At 40.0% G+C, this 24,632-nt stretch overlaps 2 protein-coding genes across 2 annotated transcripts; one reads left to right on the top strand and one right to left on the bottom strand.

Moving 5' to 3' along the window:
- Positions 1-1,712: 1,712 nt before the first annotated feature.
- Positions 1,713-9,344, bottom strand: PSMA2 (proteasome 20S subunit alpha 2). The gene is made up of 8 exons (XM_030009876.2): positions 9,212-9,344; positions 6,811-6,887; positions 6,062-6,194; positions 5,518-5,640; positions 5,033-5,114; positions 3,851-3,924; positions 3,335-3,392; positions 1,713-3,255 (listed from the first exon to the last, which is right to left on the bottom strand). Exons 1-8 carry the CDS (start codon positions 9,250-9,252, stop codon positions 3,139-3,141), a joined length of 705 nt encoding a protein of 234 aa, XP_029865736.1. The 5' UTR covers positions 9,253-9,344; the 3' UTR covers positions 1,713-3,138.
- Positions 9,345-9,580: 236 nt separating this feature from the next.
- MRPL32 (mitochondrial ribosomal protein L32) lies at positions 9,581-11,442 on the top strand. The gene is made up of 3 exons (XM_030010307.2): positions 9,581-9,777; positions 10,028-10,209; positions 10,798-11,442. The coding sequence occupies exons 1-3, from the start codon at positions 9,654-9,656 to the stop codon at positions 11,050-11,052; spliced, it is 561 nt and encodes a 186-aa protein (XP_029866167.1). The 5' UTR covers positions 9,581-9,653; the 3' UTR covers positions 11,053-11,442.
- The last annotated feature ends 13,190 nt before the right edge of the window (positions 11,443-24,632 follow it).

Raw genomic sequence — 24,632 nt, 5'->3', positions numbered from 1 at the left:
GTCTCAAACATTGTGGTGGGGCAAGTTCTGCTTAAAGACAAACCCTGCACAGCAAGGAGCCAAGGTGAAAAGCCCATCAGCTCAGACATCAGCAACAGGAGGGGGAGGGCATGCTTGAGGGTGCGCAGCTCCCCGTTCTGATAAGCTGTTCTGATACAAAGATCAAACGATGGCCCTGTCTGCAGGGAAGGAGAAGTTACTCCACAAATGACCCCCCAAGCCCAAAGGCTCACAAACTGTTCATTAACCTGACCAGTTCGAGTGCCCGCCCGAAGGAGGGGCAAGGATGATAAAAGGACACAAACTGAAGCCCCTGGTGCGCAAGCCCACCGGGACTGGACCCCTCAGCTGACTGGACACCTAGGCTGACTGAACCAACGCCGGACCCAGGACTGGTGAAATCTTTCTCTCTTCCTTTTTCTCTCTCTGTCTTCTTCTCTCTTTCCTTTTCCTTTTCCACAATCCCTACACCTCATCCGTTTCAAGATATAAACCGTTGACCAAGTCTGAGACTAAGAGTAGATCCATCCGCCCCTAGACCCTTCTCTGAGGAGGACTCTGGAAAGCAAGGGGGTCTGCTCTGAACCTTGTGACTCAACGGGAGGGATCTCCTTATTCCCTGAATCGATGTATATGGTTACACAGTTTACAGAAGTAGTCTTATGCCAATTCCTGTTGTGAGAAACCCTGCCACCTACTACCATGCCTCCCCAGTTCAGTTTGCTTCTGTCATGAATAAAATCTTTAACTGATCGTTTGGTGTTGTTTCACCTTAATTTAGCCTGAGGGAATCTCAAATTAAACACGACTCCCTGGTCTGTCCAGTCTGGGTCATGACAAGAGGACATTCAGAACATCTGACAAATGTACTAACTTCATGTTGCCACCCCTTTACAAAGTTGGTCCATAACAATACGAAGTAAAACCAACACCACTATATGCTTCAGTAAATGCTTCAGTAAAAATACCCCGCATGGTAATGGTTGTCCATCCTCCTAACAGGGTGCGGTGAAGTGGACAAACCCCCCTTCAACTTTTATCCCAATTATCAGGTATCTGGAAGGCAACACTCTCCTTACTTAGAGCACAATATCTTCCATAGAATATACAGAACAATTACTACATTTAAAACATTAAACCCCAGGAAAAGATGGAAGATACTGTTTTTTCACTTCCCTTCACCACCTGTAAAAAGTGAGTAAAATTCTACAGAGATGGAAGTTGTTCAATTATTTAAAAAAAACCAAAACCAACACCAAACCAAAAAACAAACCACACCCCCCAAACCTTAAAACATTTTTTCGCTTGCTTCATTGTTACCATCTGGGGAGTGAGAGAGCATGATTTATTTGAAATTGCTTTGGTTTCAACTACCTTCCATAAGGTGTTCTTCGCTAACCAACTGTTTCCAGTAGAGGAGGAAACTAAGCTACTACAGTTCATGCTAACCATTTTCTGATGTACCTAGCTGCATTTTTTCACATACAAAATTCCTTTAAATACTTATATAGCATTAAAAACTGACTGAATGCGTATGAATATTCAAGTAGCATTCTGCTTTTCCGAATGATTCTGAAAGCTTAAGTTAAAGATCTAGCAACATCAAGTCTCCAGTTTCAGTTCCTAGTTGTTCATTTTCTCTAGAAGAATCAGAGCATGGATTTGTTTTCAGAGTAAAATACTCAAAAAGTGATCTGGACTAAGTCTTAATGAACTGTTTGGACACAGCTTTTATTTCTGACATTTGGAAATAAAACTTCATTTATGGCATGCTTCAGAAATTCTTATTTACCTAATGATAACATAAAACATCAGAAGACAGACATTGGAAAGAACAGAACGATCAGCTTATACACTGCTTTCTGCAGACTAACTCATACTTTACATTTTCTTCATTAGTTATGGCTGCTAACATGTAACCTGTCAGGCTGCTCCCATACGTGCTTAGCCTTACATAAAAGCAGAGTGATCCAGCTATCGCTCCCAGTTCATTATCAACATTTTAACGATCAGACTGTAATAAAATTACAATCAACTGTAATAAAATCTGCAAACAGTAACTTAAACGGCTGCAGACCAGATTATTTCTGATGAAAAAAGTATATTTATCTTGGTTTTTTTTGCGGTAAATTTTGTGTTTCTGTATAACCTGGACGACTCTACACATGTAACAAATGTATTGATACATACACCCACACACAATAATATTCAAGCATCTAGTTCTACACCTGTAAAAGTTGTGATGCATAAATTAAGTGCTCTTTTCATTACTGCACCTTTAGAGTTATCTTGCAAGTTGGAAAACACTTCAGCACAATTCAAGGGATAAAGTAATTACATTACATACTCTCATTTTGCTTTGTAACTCCTGTTGATTTTTATTGATGATGATAAATGCATTTAGTTTGCACTAAGAGTCACTACTTCCATTATTTCTAACATTATTTCAGGGCTGAAAAAGTGCAATTTCTAGGGCCATGAAAATAACCCAAGTAATAGAAAACAAGTTATTGAGACACAAAGACCAAGAGGGTCAAGGGCAGAGATGCTCAAGTAGATCACAGGGCACACCTGAAATGGAAGACTGTTCTGCCTCTTTGTGAAAGTACATGATCTTTTACACCAGATAAAACCATTTTTGGAAGTTACTTAACATTTAAACAATATTCCAAAGTGAAAAAATTATCCTGTCCACTCAAAATTTAAATTCATTAAAAGAAGGTCTAACATGAGTTCATCATGGCTGCATGGAAAATTCTGTTTCCTCAACAATAAAGATACCAAAACCTCAGCTTTATGCAGATAAACAAGCTATGATTAAAAAGACACACAGACACCTTCCCCCAAAACAGTGGCCTTCAAATTTTATTCTTCAGCCTTTTTCAAGCTGTCATTATAATTTTACATTTTGTACAGTATTTTGTGTACAAAAATTCCATGTATCAAGGGAAAGAATTACCTGTAATAAGATACCATGTATTACAATATTAGGACTGTTGCATTTGCACCCATGATATTTAAAAAATCTCTCAGACAAACCATGTAGAAATAAGTATGCAAAAACTGCAAACAAAAACATTTAAGTAGCCAAAATTAAAAAGACCTTTGTGTGAATCACACAGTCTTGCTTGGTTTCTACTAGGCTATCGCAGCCAAGTAGTCCTTAACCTCAGTTGGAGTAAGCCTCCTAAAACCAGCTTCATTACAGATGCCAACTTCAATGTTGTCTTCTGTCATCTGCCCTTCGAAGCTCTCCTATTAAAGAAAACACACTTCAGTGCATCATATCAATGTCATAACAGTAAGAAACTTATTTCTTAAACATTTTGCTAACCTTTAGTGTTAAGATAGCTGTATGAATGGCATCTTCAAGCTCCAAATCTTCATTGTATCTGTAAACAGAAGTTCACGTATTTCAGCGTGGGACAAAGATCTTTCCAAATCCTAATAATCCTAGAGCTTCTAAAAACCCAAACAGTACTAAAATCTTCCTGTTTCTCATACAAATGTTATTTGTAAGTACTGTGATATTTATAGTCAAAGTTATTATTTGTAAAAAAAAAAAGTATTTTACCACTTTTCCTACTGACGCTGTGTAGAACTCTTTCTGCAAATATGTTGAATATAATGTTTACTGCACTGAAATAATTCTCCATAAACACAAAAGTTGGGGTTTAAATAAAGCAAATTACCTGTGCATGTGTAAATAAGTAAACTGGAAGCATCCCATCTTAAGTATTTTAAAACTTTGTTCTGATAATCTGAAAGTGTGCATTTTTTATCTGGCTGTTTTACATAGAACCTGAACAAAACAGATAGTATTCTTTCAGACAAGTATCAAATACATTACCTTTTCTCAAGGAATGTTTTTCCATTGACATAATTTTTTCCCATTGCTGTTGCTTTCCACGCAAAGTAAGCTCCCTGTAAAAGCAACAATCTATTGAATTGTTTTGTGTAACTTAGTCAAACATTATGTATTCAATTACTTGGTAAAAAGTACAGAAGCAATTACGAAAATACTGAATGTTCTGAGAATATAGGAGCCTATTTTGGATCACATGCAGACTAATTTGATATGGAAACATATGCTGTGAAAGTGTACAAAACATTTGTATAGGGCCCTGCCTATTTTCATCCTCCTGCTACTTTGAAAGATGAATTTAATAAGTCAGGCTAGTTTTGATTTGGGATTCCTTAAAGAGAAATAGTATGTTTGCCCTTGGTAATTAATACAGTCAGATCTTTCCTGAGGTTCACTCCATATATTCTTCTTTTTTAAGATTAAGTAACTTGTTGCAAATCAACTATCTGATTTATCTTAGCTGCTAATAGGATATTTAGCCATCACTTCTGTTCTCTCCTCTGGCATGAAGACCGTCAGCAGTTCTATGCCTCAATCAAGCTGCCTTACACAAGACATCTGCATTTTGCTTTTTACATTTGAGCATCAGGTAGTAATTCAAATTTCTGAAGCTTATCAATGATCCCTACAGTGACCTTTTTTTGTTTGACATAAAGCGTTAAAACCCACACATGCATCAAAGGGTAGTTTTTCAGAAGTGCAGTGTAAACACAGCAAATAAACTCACTTAAATTAACAACTGTCATTAAATTCTAAAGCATATGCATTATATTTCACAATGCAACAGATTTTGGCCTAACTTCCATCCAGTTTAGGGAACAACTATTTGAGCAGTATAAGCAGTCAAATTTTTTTTTTCTGGTACCTGCTGCAGAATGCCACTCTTGTCACTACCAGCTAGGTGGGAAGGCATGAAAAGGGATGGTGATCTCCCTCAAAAACAGCTGCCATCCCTCAAGCAATACAGGAACATGCAGGCACAGGGTGATCCAGGCCTCCTCCAAGCACCTATTGAAATTTGCTCATTCTGACTTCAGAAGTTATGTTACGGGATCTTTTGTTCTAGCTCTGCATTCTTTTTCTCATCACAGAAAGTATTTCATGAGCATATATACAGCTTTAGATGTTTTATAAAAGCAGTAGAATTTACAAACGTAGGATACTTACAGAGGGATCCGACTGAAATAAATATGGCCGCCCTTCATTCCAGCCACAAATTAGCAGTGATACACCAAACGGACGAACACCACTACAGGGAAAAAAAAAAAAACCAAAACCAAACCAAAAAAATCACAGTTGATATGTGAAATTTATTCAGCGAAAACCAAAGATGACTAAATTATTTTGGATGGGTTAACCTTCCCCCAAACGGTTCCCGCCAGCCCAGAGCTGTGATCAGGGATGACTAGCCAACCAACAGTACAAAACCAAAAGCATGCTGCCTTGCCCAACATGTTTATTTTCATGATATGAAGACCCTATCTCACCCCCTGCCAGTTAGTGTTCCTCCCACTGGCCCACTTTCTGTGGACATTCTCCACTGAAAAACTCCCTTTATGACACAAAAAATTCAATCACCAGGTAGTTGTTATTCCTTACATTTAAACAACACAATCTTTCTAAGCAACTTCAAAATTCAGAAAACCACATACCCAGATTGTGTGTATTCTTGCATCACAGAGGCAATTCTCTGTACTAGCTGAGCTGTTGGAATGGGCTCATGATAAACCAAGTAATATTGCTGAGCCAGCTTCCGAGCTCTGTGCACAAGTACTCTAAAAACAAAGACAAAATTAGTATGTCAAAGATATTCCAATCAGTTGTTACAGCTAGAACTGAAAACTCATAATAAATAACTATGCTAAGGAATTATACACCTGGCATAACACCAATGTAAAAAAAAAAAAAATACACTGTGCTGGGTTATCTTTATCAGCTGAGTAATCTCTGAAATACTTAAACTGAAACGAAGGTTGAATTACACTGCTGTTCATTCCCTATTCATTCTTTAGATAGAAGGTTATTTGACAAGGTATTGAATATATTAAGAAAACCTTAAAATGAATTTTATATACTGTGTAATACAATATAATATTATGCCATACACTTAGAAGGAAACAGCTAATTGCTATCGGTTTCTTACATTTGTTCTATGAAAATGCATCTAAATGGCGACCAAACAAAATTTTTTAATACCTGTAATCTGGACCCATACCACTGTACACTAAACCTATATGTTTGGTAATTGGTTCTACTTTGTGGACACTCCTTTCATCATAAAGAATGGATTTCTGCTTCTTCTCAGTTGCCAACACCACTCCATTTGCAGCTGGAAAGGAAGAAGATTTTTTTTTTTTTTTAGTATCAAACTAGAATTATGGAAAGCAGTCAAAACACACAACAAGTTTATCGGACTGTAAAGAATTTTGCTCTTCCCTTTTTTAAAAACTCTTCAAGTTTACAATCACGTTAAACAGAGATACTTTGATGAATCCACCCAACACATTGTTTCTCCTTTTAAATAATCATACAGCTCCCATAATCCCATTCTGAAGATTCTGAAGTATATTAATAATTAAGCAGTTGAGGTAATTTTCTGTGTAATTTCTATATATATGGACACACAGCTGGAGTTATTTACTTAAGAGACAGGGGCACTCAAAAAAACCCCAGATGTCTACTTCTGCCAGCTCAGTGTCTCCAAAATCACCCAAGCAATTTTCTTCCCCTAGCATGGGGCTCTATGCTCCCTTCCTTCTTTATAGAAAATTATTGAGGTGCAGAAAAAAAAAAAGGAAATATTAAACCCACTAAAAGATGTGAAAATCCACTGAAAGAAAGACAGAATATGTAATAGAAGGCAAGATGAAAAAAGACCCAGTACATAGTCTAAACAATTTTAGTTCTCTCAAATGATACTCAGAATCCTGAGTCCTTCACCATACCTTTAATCCCAACCGATGGAGCTCCTGCAGCCACTGCAGCCAAAGCATATTCAATCTGAACAAGCTTTCCAGAAGGACTAAAAAGGAAAATGCAAAAGTAAGCCTAACATAATTCTGATATGCTCAAATCTTTCCTACAACAATCTGATGCTAACTTGCTTTTTTAAGCCTCTTTACACCTAGCATCAGCATATTCTAATCAGAATTTAACCCCCCCCCAAAAGACCACAAGTCTGAAGATTCATAACAGCTTCTAAAAGAACTGCACCTGTTCAGCACAGAACTCACTGCTGCACAGTGCTACTGGGATACTCAAACAGCACCTGCCTACAACTTTCATGAAAGCTAATGTGTCTTGGATAGGGAGCAGTGACTGGGATGCAGATTGAAGGAGGACAAGTCCGTCCTCCAACTTCATACCGTTTTAAACAAGTTTTCCACTCAGTGGAAAAAAATCTTCAGAGCGCATCATGACTTTCTACTGAAATGGCATTATACATGTGGTTTGCAAAAGTTTTCAAGACCCTGATGTTCATTGCTGAAAGGTATGAGCAAAACACTGCTAATCTTTTTGACTGACAAACACATATCAGGTCAATGGCACAAGACAAAAACAGCTCCCATTCCATCCCCAGGTATTCCTGCATTTTGTTTCAATGGTCCATGTTGTTCTGGTAATGGATGCAGAATCATAAGAACAGAGCAGCAGGTGTCAGGCTGACAAAGTAACTCATCCAGAATGAGGGGGATCAAGGGGTCCACTCTCGATCCCCAGGGAAAAGGACAGCACAGAGCCAGTCACTCACTGGACAAGTGATTTTGCAAGTGGGATCTGTTCTCTGGGCTGTATTTCAGACACTGTTGTTTTAATAGATGCAGAAGTAAAATAGAAAATTATGTAACTCAGTGCTTAGAGCAGTTAGAAAAAACAAAGCAAGCAGTAATCAATTAGTGTAGTTATTTATACAATGAGTAAACAGTGTATAAAAGTGACACAGTAATAATTCTAGCTTCTCCACTACAAAATACTAACAAACCAGAACAACAGTTTCCTATGCCAGCAATTGAAATATACAGAACATTAGCAAAATATTTTAAAAGTAAGTACAACCTAAAATAAATAATTCTCAGCACAAGGAACAGGTGAATGAGGGAAAACGTAAGTAGGTTTATTCTCTTCCGTGTGATTATAAAATCAAATGGCTTCAAGCTTCAGAGCATGTAGTACTTCTGTACAGTACAAAAAGTTTGTAACTCCCTTAGGAAACCACTTCCAAGAGCTAATAAAGAATTCAACCGACTTGAGTAAAGCAGGCACGTTTGGCAGCATCCATCAAGAAGATTCTTTTCCTAGTTTTAGATTGTGAACTGCTTCGTTTGCTTAACTGCAACAAGCCTGTAGTAACCCAGTTTCCAATTACACAGCATTACTCGCCTCTGAGATTATGGGGACACTTAACCAAAAGCAGCACAAAGATTCTTGCATTCAGTTTTCCTTTCTATACATAGAATATAATTCTGAATAGCTTAACAGTTTCATCAAAAAAGAATGGAAAGTAATTTTTTTTTCTCTGAATTAATCTTAAGTGTATGTATTAAATCAACACTTTAATAGGTACCACTCCAACAGCACATTCATTCCGTGCATGCAATCGTCCCGCACCTAGCTGTGGGTAACACAAAGTGGAAGGAGAGCACCGCCTGCAAGTGCAGCAGGAAGGGAAATAAACTATTTAAAACTCATCTGAAAGCTTCTTTTATTCCCACATCTGCAAAGTTTGTTCTGAAGCAAGCTCTCAAGATACCATAGCTCAGCTACCATCACGCATTTCCAGTTAGCTCAGAGTTATGGAATTACTACCCACCCTAAAGCGAGTGCGTGGGGACCCTAAGTTTGCTAAACCGTTTCACCAAGCACTCGCTATAAGGCACTACCAGCGACGAGACAGACCTTAGGTCGGCCCCACAGTGACTCTGACTCACAGCAACGACAGAAGATAGAAGCAGCGACTGCTCTCGGGCCCGAGGTCAGCGACACAGATCAGGTGGGAGCCGGGACTCTCACCTCAGCCCCCGCTTCTCTCCCCGGCTGCCCCTGCAGCCGTTCCGCTCACGAAGACTCCCGCCAGCCAGCTGAGTGCCCCCCTCAGGCGAAGGCGCCTGATCCCAGTCGCCTTCCGTACGCCCGCCCCTTCTGCCCAGGTCCAGCCGCCGCCACCCCCAAGCGCTGGCTGGCCCGGCTCCCCCGACCCGCCGGGGACGCGATGACTCTGCAAAGTCCCCACTCCCTCCTGCCCCGGCGCCAGAAGACCGCTCCGCGTAGGCTGTGCGCCATTCTCCCCCTCGCCCGCCGGCCCGCCCGCCGAGAGCCCAGGCCTACAGCCCTCTCCCCCCCGAGCACCTGAACGTAGTGAGAGAGAAGCTGTAGCCGCGCTCCGCCATTTTGGAACAAACCCTCCACTCCCCTCACCAGCTCCCTCTGCGCAGGCGCAGTCTCTCCTCCCGCTTCCTGCACGCGGACACAGCTAGCGCGCTGATTGGCGAGGAGGTGGAGCAGAGCGGAGCATGCCGAGAAGCAGCGCCGGGCCCGCGAGGGACGCGATTGGTGACGAGGCGCGCCGTGGGGCATGCTGGGAGTTGAAGTCCTCGGGTGCCCCGCTTGCCGCCCCGCCCGAGAGGAATGCTGGGACGTGAAGTCCTGGTCTCCGTCCCGGCCGTGCCGCCAGGTGCTCAGGGCACTCGGTTTCCCAGAAGGCTCAGCGACAGGTGCGCATGCCCAGTGCGACCTCGGGCGAGCGACCGCATTCCCCTCCTCTGAGGCCTTGGCGGGGCTGTGTGGCGATATGGCGGCCCTAGTGGTGGTCTTTTGTCCGCTGCCGCGGCTTCGCGGACTCCTTCAGCGCTGCTGGGGGCGGCTGGAGCGCGGCCTCTTGCTGGGTTTCTCCGGGGGCCAGAGCCCGCCCTGGGGTAGGTACCGGCCTGCTCCTGTCGCGGTTGAAGGCCGGCGGGACCTGTTTCTAATGTTGAATGGCGGAGGGAGGGGGCTGGAGCAGGAGAGCGCGCAGCCCTGGGGACAATGAGGGAACGGGGCGAGGGGCGCTGCTGGCCGCTCCTGCCTCCTCGTTTTGGGGGTGTCGGTAGCATCCGTCTCATATTTCCTCGGCCGCACGTGAAAATGGGGCTTGGCTGTAATTAATTACTTTTTTTTTTCCTTCAGGACCAGCATTAGCTGTCCAAGCTCCAGCTTGTCTTCCAGAGCCAGTAGGCGACACCAGAGAAAGTAACGAGGCGCCCAGCTTCTTAGATAGCATCTTGTGGATGGCGGCACCAAAGAAAAGGCGCACCATTGAAGTGAACCGCTGCAGGCGAAGAAATCCCAATAAGCTTATAAAAGTAAAGGTAAGCACCAAATTTCCACAGGCTTGCCACCGTGTTCACTGCAAATAATTTTGTTAATGGGAAACAAGCATGCTGGAGTAAGATTTACACCAATCATTTTTCATCTCACTTATTTTAGAGAATCATTATAGTGGTCAGTACTGACTGAACAACCTTTCTGGAATTTGTTTATAAATAAGCTTAGAATACATTGTAATCTTCAAAATACTTTGCAATGGGTGCATTCATCATGTGTGACTGTAGTCTGTGGTTAAATAAAAAGTGAAAGCCAACAGAATGTGAGTTTTAGCTAAAAAGCTGGTATAAATGGAAAAGGTCTATCCTTTCTGTGCATCTAATTGAGTTGATAGGTGTTGGGTCTTCCAGTCATCAGTAGGCATAATGATTTAGGTATTGACTTCATAGGCTATTTTTAGTAGTAAGCGTTTGATGTAGCAGTGCATTGCAGAATACATAGAAGAATTTTGAGAAGGCAATTGAATTTCTCTGGTATTTCATTTAACCTTTTTAGTAGTTTGTGATTGTTCTCTGTTTCTTTTGTTGTTGTTGTTCAAATTACAAAATTTACTGTTTTCTGCTGTTTTTCAGAGGAACATAGATGTTTGTCCTGAGTGTGGAAACTTGAAACAGAAGCATGTCCTTTGTGGCTATTGTTATGCAAAGGTCAAAGCAGAAACTCGACTGATACGGATGGAAATACGTAAAAAGGAGGGAGGACCATTTAATACTCCTACTGTAGAGACTGTCGTCCTTTATGATGGAGAAAAGCCCACAGAAAAAGACGAAGGCAAGCGGATCATTGAAAGAGCCAGGAAGCGTCCGTCTTGGTTTGTTCAAAACTGATGCTTTAGAACTAATGCTAAGAAAAACAGTTGCTACAGCAAGAGAGATCATGTTTTTCAAGAATGTTTTCCTTGTTTTGTTCATGCAATGTTGATATGGATAACCTATGCACTTTTGGGAATCCTGCTTGAATCATGTGTCATGCCATATGGTGTTGCAGTCAGGTGTTGTTTCTATAGCATGCAGTGGGAAATGCTTCTCAGTGATACATCGTAACAGTCAACAATTAAAGAGAAATCAGGATCTACCTTGGGTTTGGACATCTGTGTACAGTACACTGAATAATTTGTATGTTAATGTTCTATGCTAGTTTTGTAAATAACATTTTTTTTCAACAAAGGGAAAACATTCACAGATGTAAAATAAAGTATGTTAAGTATCCTAGGGAAATATGCTTTCTGTTTTTGGCAGCTGCTCTTTTGGAAGAAACAAAACAAGCAAACAAAACCCCCACAATTTCAAAACCAATGTTGGTTAGAAACAAAGGATATTTACAAGGAAAGATACAGTTATCTGGTTATTTCCATGGCTCTTAGCAGAATCTGCCTGGAGCTCTCCACAGTGCTGCTGTTTGAGATATTCCTGGTTTTGAGCTAACTAGTGGTTGCCATGAAGTATTTGCACTTTTTCTGTACCGGGCTGAAGGTGAAGTGTTTCTTGCAGTTGTCAGTATACAAAATAATTTTCTGTCTTAAAGGGAAATGGGGGAAATGGAAAGACTTCCCCCCCCGCAAAGTGCACAGTGATTTCTTGAGTGAAATAATGAATTTGAATGTAATGACTGGAAGTCTGTAAATTTGATAAGGACCAAAAGCTGATTCTTTGCAGCCATTGCTAGTAAGTAGTCTGGGTGGTCAGTGTCTGCTTGGAAAAAAACACACAGAACAGCATACAACAGCGTACAACAGCATCCTGGGTCTTCTGCAGAGGGGGCAGCTCTGCCCTCTGCTGTGCATTGGTACTCTTCAGTGCAGTTACAGCATCTAGTTGTGGCTTTTCACTAAGGTTTTAGACACACCGTAGCACCATTACATTTAAGATTAAGGCTGTTTTCAGTTTTTGGTTGGGATTTTAATATACCAACGGTACTGTTGGGTATTACAGTTCAGCCAGTCTAATAGCTGTTTGCTGCCAAAAAATGCAAGCTTGACCCTAACCCTGGCTAGGTTGCCCCTGTGTTTCCTTGGTACTTGAGCATATCTGCTCCTGTGCTGTCCTGGTTTGGGAAGCTATGCTGACAGAGAATTGTTCCCTGGCTTTCTACAGCTTGGTTTTCAGTGCTATAGCTTGGCTCGTGTCAGGGTCAGAAAAGTGGCAACGTGGACAGTAGGAGTATGAAAGTGGAGGACACAGGACCACGCTTTCCAGAATAGCCTTTGTATGTACGTGGCTGAGCCAATTATGCCTGCTTAAGGAGCGGGCTTGTGTGTGCTTTAACACTTCACTTCTTCTTTCCTTGCTCTGGATTCCATGTTCTGAAACATAACTGGTAGGAACAGATGTTAGCGGAGATGTTACATTTCTTCCATAGTCTAAGGGAATAATGAAAGCTGATAAGTGTAAATTGATGCCATTTAGTTGACAGTATCCAAGCAATCAATATAAGTTCTTTTTGATTTGTCCAAACAGGATTTATTGCAGTCATATCTGTTTTTCAGTTATTCAGAACTGAAGCCAATAAAAAGTGGCAAGCAGGATGCAGAGTGGAAGTCTCACTTTTGACAGAGCTGCATGGGATGAGACTGACGTATTGGAGGTGAGATTAGCCAAGCAGTAAGACAGATATATTGTCCCGAGGGAAAGGTGTATATGTATTTTAGGGAGAGGTAGGGGTTTTTTGTTTCTTTGCCTGCATATTATAGGACCAATTACACTGTACTGTCTTAGCTGCTTTTTATATATTTTTGACAAAGGTTCTGTAGAGAAATAAGCTAAATTAACATGGGATGTTGAGAGTCATGGGTTAATTTCTCAGAAACACAGAGGTATTGTTAAAAAAAAAAAGACTTTTTCTCTAAACATGAGGGAGGACGTGTGGTTTCTGCTAATGGAGTAATAATTATAATTAGCAGTATATTGCATTAGTTTAGTTTATTGAATTATAGTATCAGTGAAGCAACGAAGGTGCTTTACAAATAGAGTTCTTATGAAACATGAATGAAGTTAGGCTGTGTCAACACTAGACATTTTAAGATACTTGCCAGGCCACGGTTAGGTGATGATACATTTCATAGCCATACTGCTTATGTTAGTACTGCATTTGTGCAATCCAGACAAGAGGACATGCTTGATAATGTTTCATAGTGGTTTTTGAGTAATGTGGGGGGAAAAAGTCATTAAAATATCTGGTATTCATGGTCTCTAAAAGAAAAATTAGAAGCAACTGACAAATATTGAAGATTTGTATATCCAACTGATACAGTACCAGTTAATTTTCCAAAAAAGAAATCATCTTCAGCGAGAGACAGAACAGGTTAGTTTGAATGACTTTTCCTTCAAAAGAAGAGTAAAGGAAAGCTTACTTTCATAGCTTTGTTTTATTAACACTGACAATATGAAGCTCCATTACTTTAAAAAAAAAAAAATTCCAGAATTCCTCTAAAATGTGGCATAGTCTGTTACTTGAAATAAACCCTGTTTATATGTAATTTTGAAAGAAATATAAATTGCAATACTGCTGATATATAAATATACACTTTTTGAAACAATGTAAATTAAAACTAACAAAAAGCATACCGGCTGTTACAAATGCTGTACTCCAGAATCCATTTAAAAAGAAAAAGTACATACCTCAGGGGAATTTCATTTTGATACACTGAGAACCTGCTAGTGGTTGACAAAGACATTCTTTTTTGTATAAAAATTTCATATTATTAAATACATGTTATATTTGATTATGTTTTTCTTCTGTAAGGATTTTATGTAAAAAATTATTTTACATTTTAGAAAGAACCAGGAAGATGATGTAATGTCCCAAAATACAAGGATGCAAGTTGCTAAAAGATTTTGTATCATACGAAGATAGGGGTGATCTCTGGCAGTGATCAATTATGATATCCATAGAGGTTGATAAATTAATCGCCCATTTAGCAAGGAAATTTTAATAAAAGGTTTCTGCACAGTCCTCATCTATTCTGTTGAACACACTATGCTAGCAGGAGCTGGCAGTTGATATAAAATATACTTCTGTAAAGCACTAGGTGGCAGAGGAGCTTAGCTTTCTGGTAGGTGCAAAACAAAAGCCAAAGATCACTAGTGAGATAGGAAACAGTGTCAGATTCAAGAAATTTGCACCTGTGTAAGCAAAAGATCTGCAAAAAGACTAAATTAGCTAAGTACAAAGAAAGATACAATAGTTGTTACGAGACATAAACTAATCTATTGTAATTCATTGTTCAGACTAAATTTAATTAGATCTATACTGAGAACTACTGCGCTGGCTTTGGTGTATATTTATGCACTTCTGCTCTTTGCTGGGTGAATTATTTGAAATTGCAGTTGTACCTATCATTTTTCCCTAACAAGATAGTGGAGCTCTTTTTACGCCTCTTAATTAAAGTTGGCTCTCTATGTTGCTTTGTATGCCTAGTATATTCAGGTAGTTGACATTCTATTTATGCAGCTAGAAAGTCCTGCAAATAATAGGTCTGGCAGCATTCCAATGAATTTCAAGGTATAACTGCCTTGACTTTTTATAATCATAAGGATCAATTTGCAAACAGCAGACATGAAGTGGAAAGAAAAGAAAACCAATGTGGTGTTTAAATGGATATTAGTTGTTCAGAAAGGAATAGAAGATTGTGTGCTCCATCAAAGTTTTAAAATGTTTTGGAAACACACGAGTGATAAAAGTGCCTGTATCTTTAGAACTTACTTGTTAATTAGTATTTAAATAAGATATTACCAAAAATCCTTCTTTTAACTCACATGACTGCATTGTGTAATTTATACATTGAATGAGGATCAGTAAATACAAGTTGTTTCCAAATAATTTGCCTAACTCTTAACCTGCCAAAGACTTTAAGAATGGGGCCAAATGGAAGGCAAATCAATGAATGGAATAAGAAGGAAGTAGGCTATGCAGCAGTGATGGATCTAGTTTTGCCTACTCTATGTATATTCCTAGGAAATTCTGTTGAATTCAGTGGAGCATAATTCAAGGCAGAATTTTTTCCAATGTACTGAAGCCCTGGACATATGGATGTATGCGTGTATATATATATTTTTAATGCAGAACATGTAACTGTGAAACTACTGCTGGATAGCAACCAGATTGGGTTTACAGCTGAAAACTAAGACTGCATTTGATGAATATACTAAATTGAGTCTAATCAGTTGATACTTTAATTTCTTTCAAACATCCTATATTTCAGTTTCCCCTGGTTGAGGACAATGTACGTATTTAGAAAAAAGGGTATAAGATTCATTTCATGTTGAATGTGCTAGATAAACATATCAAAAAAGCAAAACTGCAACTGCTCTGGAGCAGAAGACCCAAAACAAAAGCTTTTGTGGAGTTGCCAATGTACATATTTAGCAGTGATTTCTCTAAAGCCTCACTCCTGGATCATGTGAATTTTTTTTTAAATAAAGCAGATTTCCTGGTTCTAAGATGATAGGTCAAAGATGAAGCAGCAAAGATTTGGAAAATCACTAGGCAGAAAACCAATCCTATATTATTATTTTTTAAGTGTCATACCTTTTAAACCAATCCTATGATTTTGAAAATTTGGGATATATACTTAGTGTGTTCTGACCATCCAAATACAAAAGCATCTGACTGTTTCCCTTGGTTTCTTGAAAGGGCACAGACTCTTCTCTATCAGAACCACCTTGTTCTGATAGAGTTTTTCTCACTACTCAAGCATACAGAAACGTTCTGTCTGCCATGTCAGGGGTATAAGCTTGATTAATCCTTTATATGTCCTAAATCTGGGACCAGCTCAAGAGGAATAGGCACATTAGATGCAGTGTGTGTCATGGTGTGGGAAGGACAATCAGTCCCTACTTACACAGCTGGCATAGGTTTTGCATCCATTCCCAAGGTATATTAATGCTGTTTCTATTCCCAGCCCCATCACGCAGGCTCATGGGCTTGTCTAGCAATATGGCTTACAGCTCTTATTTTCCATTATAGTGTAGCTCTAGAGCACATGATGTGAAATACTTCCAGTGGAACTAAGGATTTTGAACAGGCTATTGGAAAGATGTATGTTTCATTTTATAATCTGGGTTTAATATTAAATACAAAGAATAGTGATTTTAAAGGGGCTATACTGGATAGCTTAAGGCTCAAAACTGACAGACCAGTCCTGTAGGAAAGGTTTGTTCTAAATATATTGGGTTCAGAAGTTCCTACTCATTCATCTTTTGACTGTTCCTACTCAGTTATAATCAGATCAAGCAAAGCATCTAAGGTGTTTTGAAGAATAACATCAAGATTTGGTCCAATTAAAGTTATATAATTCTGTCACTCTTAAACAGGATAAATAATACGTTGATCTTCAAGAAGACATTGATTCCAGTAGGATTTCTTTTAAAGGACATTGTAATTCCAAGTGACAGAGACAGGCTGTAAAGCATCAAGCTGTTGTATTACAGTCACTTAAAGAGATCATGAAAGCATTTTTTTATTGAAATCAAGGAAATAAAAATTAAGCCTGTCAGTTGCCAACATCCATCATGATACATCACTTGAGCTCATGAGTCCAGCTCTGCCGTAGTCCTTTGGATAAGGTCATTCATGAACAAAGAATGTAATCTTTTAGGAGTTCAGGAGAATGCCGAGACATTTGAATTTCTCTTGCCCCAGAGTGGATTATCACAGAGTTACTATGAAAAAGGAATGGAGGAAGGGTTGATGACCAAGAAGGTACAGTCATTGACAAGTATGTAGAAGTAAGAGGCATCCTGTTGCTGTGTAGATAATACGAGGAGTACAATAAGAGTTACTGCAAGAAACATACCTACATTGTGCAACTGAGTGAATAACTGCAGTGTGTGTGGCATTGCAGAAACTGGTGGCATAGCAAATACCACTCCGTCATGCATCACTTTCATGTTAGCAATTTATTTTGGAAGCTAAATGGCATGATTCCTACTTGACAGGTGGCAAACTGAGGTGCAGAAAGAGCGAGTGAATTCCTTAAAATTGCTTCCTCAGTCAGTGGCAGAGGAAGGAACTGAAGCTATTTGCAGATTATCAGCCTGTTGTATTCTCTGCTGTGTCACAGGTTAGGAAATAATAACAATTAACACCTGTGGTGGCCGTTAATCTAGCTAGGTTTGTCTTTTGATCGAGTAAACTGCTGTAAAGATACTGTATATCTAAATGTTTGTTAGGACATAGGCCCATGAGGGCCTTTATTGAGAGCTCTTCAGATAAGCTGGAAATCTAGTTTATTACTAAATGATGCCTTCTTAATTTCTCCTTTCACTTGAGAAAAGGAGGAAAAACAGTGTGATTTTTCCAAAAAGCTTCCAAGGACCAGACTCAATCACTTCTCATCTGCGGAAGAGTGTCTTACCCTAAAAGAAGAGCCGTTCTGTCATGTGAGGTTATTTATAAGAGTATGACTCAGCTGGACAGCCATGGCAGAACTTGTCCCCAGGAATTTTTAGTGTATGTATCTAAAAATAAGTGTTGTCCTAGAAGTAAAAGATTTCTCCTCCACAGATTAGATTCCTTTGGTCGAGGAATAAGGTGCCTTCTTTATCTGCTATATACAAGACATTCTGTCTAATAGGAAAAAAAATAAACAACCTAAACAATACAAGCAATTAAATTGTTTGAAAAAAACTCAAGAACATAAGATCCGGAGATCATTCACCAGCAAAACCAGCAGTACCAATGTGCAAAGAATTGGTTTACATCACTTCTCAAAGAAACATTTTTTCTCTGAGACACTTAATGCTGAAAAATATGAAGGAAGAGAATTTGCCATAATTTTTCCCCTTTTCTTTCTGATCAAAGAGATGTACTTTGCTTCCAAGCCACCAGAGTGTATCTTCCTCATCCTGCTGATTTGGCAGATGCTGGGATCCCTGAATCTGTTGCTTAGATTATATGACTATCAGATTCAACAGGCAACTGACTGGGAATAGGTAGTCTTGAACAAAAGTAATTTAATTCTTTCCAGTTTATTGTTGTTATAATGACCCTGATTGCAATGACTGTATCTTCCCAAGAGCATAGAGTTTGGCTTTGTTAATATGATTTTCAAGAACGCTATCTATATCAGGAACATAGCACTTGGAGGAGCAAAAATAAGGACTCCATGTCCTTCTTTGACAGATCTTATGGCCAGATTTGCGTTTGAGAAATATGAAGGATAATCTGAGACTTCAAGCAAGATTCCTTTCTTTACAAAGATAAAGCTGAAACGAAAAAGTGACGAACAGTCATAAATATGTTTCACCAAGTTTTCACAGCCTGTGGAGGTAAAAAGTAAAAAGATGAAAGTTCTTTGCTGAATTCAAAGCTGTAGAAAGCATTGTCAGACAGACAGGCTGTTTTGTGCATACTATATACCTGTCCCAACAGAATTCCTCTTACATGTCTGCAGTCGGTGTTAATCATGTCCATCTCATTAATAGAGCAAGCAGCAGAAAAAGCTGTAAGAAAAATGTGAGTTACAAGGCCCCTACTTCAACGTAAAATCCATAGTTACTTTGGTCAAGTAATAGACATTAACATTTCGCCACCGAGCATCTTCTGCTAAGTGGTTACCATAAGCCATGGTTCTTAGTGGGTATGTTGCCAGTAATTAAAGAACATTGTCCCTGTCTCTCTGTGCCTCTCTTTTCTGTCTACAAAATGGGGATAATACCAATTTCGTGACATTCCCATGGAGCTCTGTCAGGAATCTTTTTTTCTTAAGCCATCTACGTTCTGAAGATCACCAGAATGCAGACATGGGTGTATTCAACAGAAAAGCCAGGTGCACACAGAAGTCTACCTTTCTGGTGGACTGGGTATTGCTTACAAAGCCTGTTTTCAAAATGCTGGCCACTGGGCACTGATGCCCACTTCAGCTTCAGAGGAAGGCTGGAGGGGTACCCTATATAGAAATAACCATGCTTATAGCGCATTTTACAGGCTCTTCACACTCATGCCACTAGATGCAGTGTGCCCATTACAGAAAAGCAGCTCTTCTCACTCTCTAGACTACACAGCACAGCATCACTGGCCTGCACACAAGCACTAACAGCAGCTCTGCATTGACAGTCTCAGAGGAGTAGTTGTGGAAGATAATCCACTGATTGCTGGGAAATAAAAAGCAAGTACAGAGATGGCACAAACCACATCTTGGTTTGGTTGTATGCAGCCACCTGCAGCAGGCTTGTGTCTGTGTGTGGTCTGTGTTTTCCTGACTGCCACACACTGTGGCCCCGGTATAGTAAGGGACAGATTCTGCCATACCTGGTGGTCAAAGGAATCATGGACAAGCTGACCTTTTCAAGTCCTGAGGAGGCGGGAGGGAGCGGAGGCAGTCCCTAGCTGAGGGCAGCTGAACCCTGCAGTGCTTCTTTTCTACCCATCAACCACCACCATCCACAGTGGGCTTGGATTACACATGGCATAAAGATTCTTGGATCTGTGCAGAGATCAGGATGGAGTGCAGCAGGAAGCAATTCTTCCTTACCCACTCTTGCTGCCCTTACTGGAGAGAATATGGAGCTGAGATTTTTAAATTTAAGCTGTTTGAATTGTACCGTAGTTCTTCCATCAGTGAAATAGACAGAAGTATGGGGAATGTTTGACGGGCCAGGCACCAACTTTTAGTCTTGTTCCTGCTGTGGGAGCTGCCAGCTATCATTTTCTATGGACTGCTCGGTGCTCTGATTTCCTGGACTCCATCCACGAGGCAATTCTTGCTGCAGTGCCTGAATATTTAGACATTTGCATTATAATTTGGCCATGGTGGACTTCCCTGTGCTGCTTACCCCACTGCCAAAATATGCATAGCTTTGGCATGTCTTGTGAATTCCTAACCTAATCACTTATTTTCCCCATTTGAAATTTAAGAAAACACTAACTGTTGGACACCTTTCTTAAAAGAACATCTTACATTTTATACAGCCCAGTTTTCTTAGTACCGTCCTCCTATTTTCTGCGTATGGCCTTGGGGCTAATTTCATCTTTGGTAAACTATTGATCTAAGCAGAGTACATGGGGATAAGCTTTGTTGCATATTTCCAGCCAACCTACTGCTGGGCTCTGCGTTAGTCCCTCCAGATTTTGCAATAAATGAATTCACGCAGGGCAGAAGTTAAGCAGTATTCTCAGGCTTCCTGCATTTTAAGTTTGAAATCCTGGACTGGCACAATTCCTGCTCTCTTCCTTGCTCATTTTCCAGTAAAGCAAAATACTGAGTCAAAGCTCAAGAACTGGTGAACAACTTGGTGCAAATTACTTTCAGCATTCAGTCCCCAAGACAGTCAATAAATATGGAGGACTCTCTGTACCTTGTTGACTTCTTCTCTCCAGTTTGTATTTTCCTTTAAAGAAAAGGACATTGTGCTTTTGTGAAATTCAGCTCCTACAAAAGAATGCTTTGTGTCTGCAAAGCTCCAGCGGCAGCAATACGTAACACTAATAACAATGAAGAGCTCGTGCTGAGGATGATCCTCCATTTGCTCACCCAGAGATATGTGTATCCATTTTTTTCTATTTCTGATCAGCTGGAAAGACAGTGGCAGCATAAAGAAGTAGAGGTCTGGTGCATCACTCATTATGCTGAGACTAATATGGCTTTATATCTTATTTTAGCTACAGAGGAAGTCCTGAGGCCATGGGGGATTATCAGAAAAGCAGCAGTATGGAAATGTGTATGGAGGGGGAAGGGGAATGAACAGCTGGAGAGTACTCAGTGCTGGTTCGCTATAGGGAAAGCAGAGACCTCCTAAGTGCCGAGATCTCATCGTAAGTGCGTTGAACTCATAGGGTCGTGCAAGAGAACATGGATTGTTAGTTGTGGACTACCACCAGTTGCAGATTTTATATCCCGTAATGACCAGCATGCTTTTGATTCTCTTGCCATGTAGTGTATCTGGCTGCAATACCTTTCAATTAATTTATGCACTGGTTTTCTCAAAGCCAGCAGAAAGCCACATTTTGTAATTAATTAGTTTTTTAATATTGTACAAGCATATAAGAAGTGCTTTAATTAGCCTACCACTTTCCTTGAGGGGTAAGGTTTTTTCTACTGCTTATTCACACATGTTCCATATATTCTTCTAAGTAGGGGAAAATCGTCTTAAAATATTAAGAACTGTTATTGGCTAAACAAGTTCTCTAACAGATAAATTAATTACTTCATTGCCTTGTTCAGAAATTCTTTCCAAGTAGATGACCTTGTCGCAAGTTAATAACCAGAAATGTGGATCAATATGGGAAGCATATATGCAAATTTAGCAGCTGAAAGAAAACTCAATAAGGGTAGTTAAATATATTGTTAAAAAGTGCCATTTTACTTTCTGCCATTTCATGTATAATCCCAAATCCGTTCTCCCTCTAGCTTTCCACGTTCCTTTGTCTCAGTGAAGCTATCAGCTTTGTTTCACTATTCTCACGTCTCTGACCCATCTGTTTAGATGTTCCTTCTTCCCATATTTTCTTCTAAGGATTTCTCTTTTTCATCTTTAGCTATTGTATGAAACTCTTATCTTTACCCCCACTGAAGTTTGAGATACCTTATGCTCTTCCCTAGCTCCTGAAAACAAACCTTTCCTTGTTCTTCTGAGGTCTTGTCTTGAAGTGTGTTTGGGACCTGACATTTCCATTCAGCATATAAAAAGACAGTTTACTGAGGAAGCCACAAGGACACCCAAAAGCATTGTTCAGGAAAGGTGATGGGAAGTGTTAATAAGAAGGAAAAACACAAAGGCAGAGAGGGAGGGAAGCAGGGAGGGAAGAAGGGAAATCCTGTGTGTTCAGAGATGTGAGATTAGGCTCAGAAGGAGAATAGCTCCAGGACTCACTCTCCCAGATGTTGTGTGTGCCCAACCCTAGCTCCATTCCTAGAGCACTCCATCTCACATGCTCAGTTGCAGGTTTTTCCACTCTTCTACTTAATAATTTAACTAGGAAGATTAAGCAACTACTGACTGAATTATTGAAGGTGTAGTTAAACTGGCAAGAGTTGAGGGGAGTATGTGAGCATTTTCTTAGCAAAAACCAAATCTGTTTCACTATGAAATGAAATGTCACAGCTGAATTCAGTTACTACCTAGAACCTGCTCCCACTCCCTCCATTACATAGCTGATGCACCAGCACAGTAGTTGTGAATATGGATAGTGAGTCTTCATCAAAACCACCCAGCTGTTTGGAAGGTGACTGACTTCTGATGCTACAGGGAAAAAAAAAGCTCTCATCTTCTTTATCTTCTTTAGTAGCAGTGGTGAGCTCCTGTTTAAAGGCAGCTCCTACATACAGCTCCAGGTAGATATTGAGCTATTGTATGCAAAAATTTAGCAGCCTCTGTACTGCAAAGATCAACATAGACAGTGAAACTGCTTCCTGGATGCCTGGAGTTCCTCTAACGTAGAGATAAGGAGCTAACAACTTTGTCCTATGTGTAGCAGAGTTCTTCAGGGTTGTGATTTTAGTTGTGACAAAGATATAATTCAGCATGGTAACATTAGGCCTGATAATGAAGCAAAGGTTATTTTAGGTGGGCTTCCTTTTTGAAAGACTTTGACTAATCTTGACTGTCTTGCTGTAGCCTAAGAAGGCATTATCCAGCTGTGGAAATCAGGTTTGACAGGATTTTATTTAGTCTAGTAAATGCTTGCTTTAATTCTGGGATTTAATCATTCCACAGCTGAGAGCTATGTTGTGACGAAGTTGTGATGGGTGTCTCTATCTTTCAAGTTATTCCAGCTCCTATGGGACAAAACCTTAAACTAAAAAATGCATCTTTTCCTGCTTTGCCTCCTTAAATTTGAGTTTGACTATAGTTAACAGGAGATGGCATTTCCCAGGGAATTAATTTTTTTTTTTCCCCTACATCATATTTTGCTGCTTATCTGGTTTTCGTTGGGTCTTTTTCCATCTTGGATGGTTTTGCCATCTTTCTTCCTCTGGAGAGGAAGAAAGATTGTATTAATAAGGTACTGTTGGTACAACCTTCCCTTCACAAAACATTGGGTCAGAGAAGAAGAACGAGGACTATCTGTTGTGTCTCCACTTGCTGCAGTACAGAAGTAGCCTTCTCTCTGCCAGTGTTATTGAAGCCGAGTCCAAGTAGCATTTGATCTGGTATCATAGCATGTCTTGTCCAAGTCACAGTCTAGCTCCTAGGTTTTTTTAATAGCTGAAGAAACCCCCATTCTGGGCAGAACCCATGGGGAAAGCTGTAGTCACGGGAGGAAGGGAGAAGTGAAAAGATGTGGAGAAGTTGAGAGAACTTAATGAAACAAAATACTTTGGAATTTAAAAAAAAAACAGTCTAAGCACATTAAAATAAACAGGAATGTATCTTCATAGGCATAGGCTGCTTTGAAAATTTCACTTATATTCTCCAGTTGCCTATTTCATCTGACTTAACTTTTTTGAACAGTTTATGACAACTGAGCATCCAACAGATTGTTCACGTCCAGTCCAGATCCTCTTGGGAAAGTGTTGAATTATCCGATGGCCTGAGATATGCCAGTAGTACTTTGATAACAAAAAAACAAGTGTTGCCAGAGACAGTTAAAAGGCAGGTGAAATATGGTTTGTGAGTTGGTAAGGAACGGGACAGGTGACATAAGGAGAAGCTAAGCTTCCCCGCCCCCAAGGTATGTAAAGACAAACATCATATTGTCTATCCTAGCAAGGGTTCTGGGAACTTCTTTAAACAGAGAATAAAGTGGAAAAGTTAAACTCATATGAGATTCCTTAGGTCGTTTCTGACCAACTGGCAGAGCTAAAATTGCCTCTGCAGAGGAAATCTGACCCACAAAAGTATTGAAGGCAAATATTCTCAGTGCTTCAGGCAATTATACAGGTTTCCCAAATAAACTGTATGATTTCCTCAACTCTCTCTCTTCCAAAAGTCTCCTTCCCTGTTTCTTTTGTGATAAACTTATGGTATTTACCTCTCCAGCTTGAGATAAAACAGAGGCAAGCTGCATTTACACAGGGCACTGTACTTTGTTACATTTCAGCTAGTTACTGTACTACTGACCTTCCCCTCAAAACTAGACTAGACTAAACTTCTTCAGTAAAATCATGTATAAGTCTGTACTGAGCCAGCTGCCAAATATATTGCAGGGCACAAAGGCTGCCAGACTTGGGAGGAAAGTAAGCACTGGGAATAAGAAAACTCATGTTGAATAATGTAGAAAGGGTAAGCCAAGAAGCGATGCATGGGAGAATGAACACAGAAGAGCTGAAGGCAGATACCAATAGAGACCCTAGTCACTAACCACTGAGCTGAACTCTCATCCAGCAGCCTTACTGGTATGTGATGGTGAAGGCTGGGAAGGTTCCCTTCTGCTGTCATCGAGGCTGGGATGCTGGCACCTCAAGCATGGTTGCCAAACTGCGTACTGGAAGATTTTGCAGGAGACCTGCAGCATTTTGAGGGAGACA

Source organism: Aquila chrysaetos, chromosome 3 (genome assembly GCF_900496995.4).
Source record: "Aquila chrysaetos chrysaetos chromosome 3, bAquChr1.4, whole genome shotgun sequence".
NCBI lineage: Eukaryota > Metazoa > Chordata > Aves > Accipitriformes > Accipitridae > Aquila > Aquila chrysaetos.
This window is presented reverse-complemented; position numbering and strand designations above follow the sequence as displayed.

What these genes read in the sequence shown, in the direction of transcription:
- PSMA2 (XM_030009876.2), bottom strand. Translation starts at nt 9,252, where the DNA reads ATGGCGGAGCGCGGCTACAGCTTCTCTCTCACTACGTTCAG. An exon ending in TCCATCGGTTGGGATTAAAG is followed by an intron (nt 6,195 to 6,810) that starts GTATGGTGAAGG and finishes CTTCCTTTCCAG; the next exon opens with CTGCAAATGGAGTGGTGTTG. An exon ending in TATTTCAGTCGGATCCCTCT is followed by an intron (nt 3,925 to 5,032) that starts GTAAGTATCCTA and finishes TTGCTTTTACAG; the next exon opens with GGAGCTTACTTTGCGTGGAA.
- MRPL32 (XM_030010307.2), top strand. Translation starts at nt 9,654, where the DNA reads ATGGCGGCCCTAGTGGTGGTCTTTTGTCCGCTGCCGCGGCTTCGCGGA. An exon ending in GGGCCAGAGCCCGCCCTGGG is followed by an intron (nt 9,778 to 10,027) that starts GTAGGTACCGGC and finishes TTTTTCCTTCAG; the next exon opens with GACCAGCATTAGCTGTCCAA. An exon ending in ATAAGCTTATAAAAGTAAAG is followed by an intron (nt 10,210 to 10,797) that starts GTAAGCACCAAA and finishes GCTGTTTTTCAG; the next exon opens with AGGAACATAGATGTTTGTCC.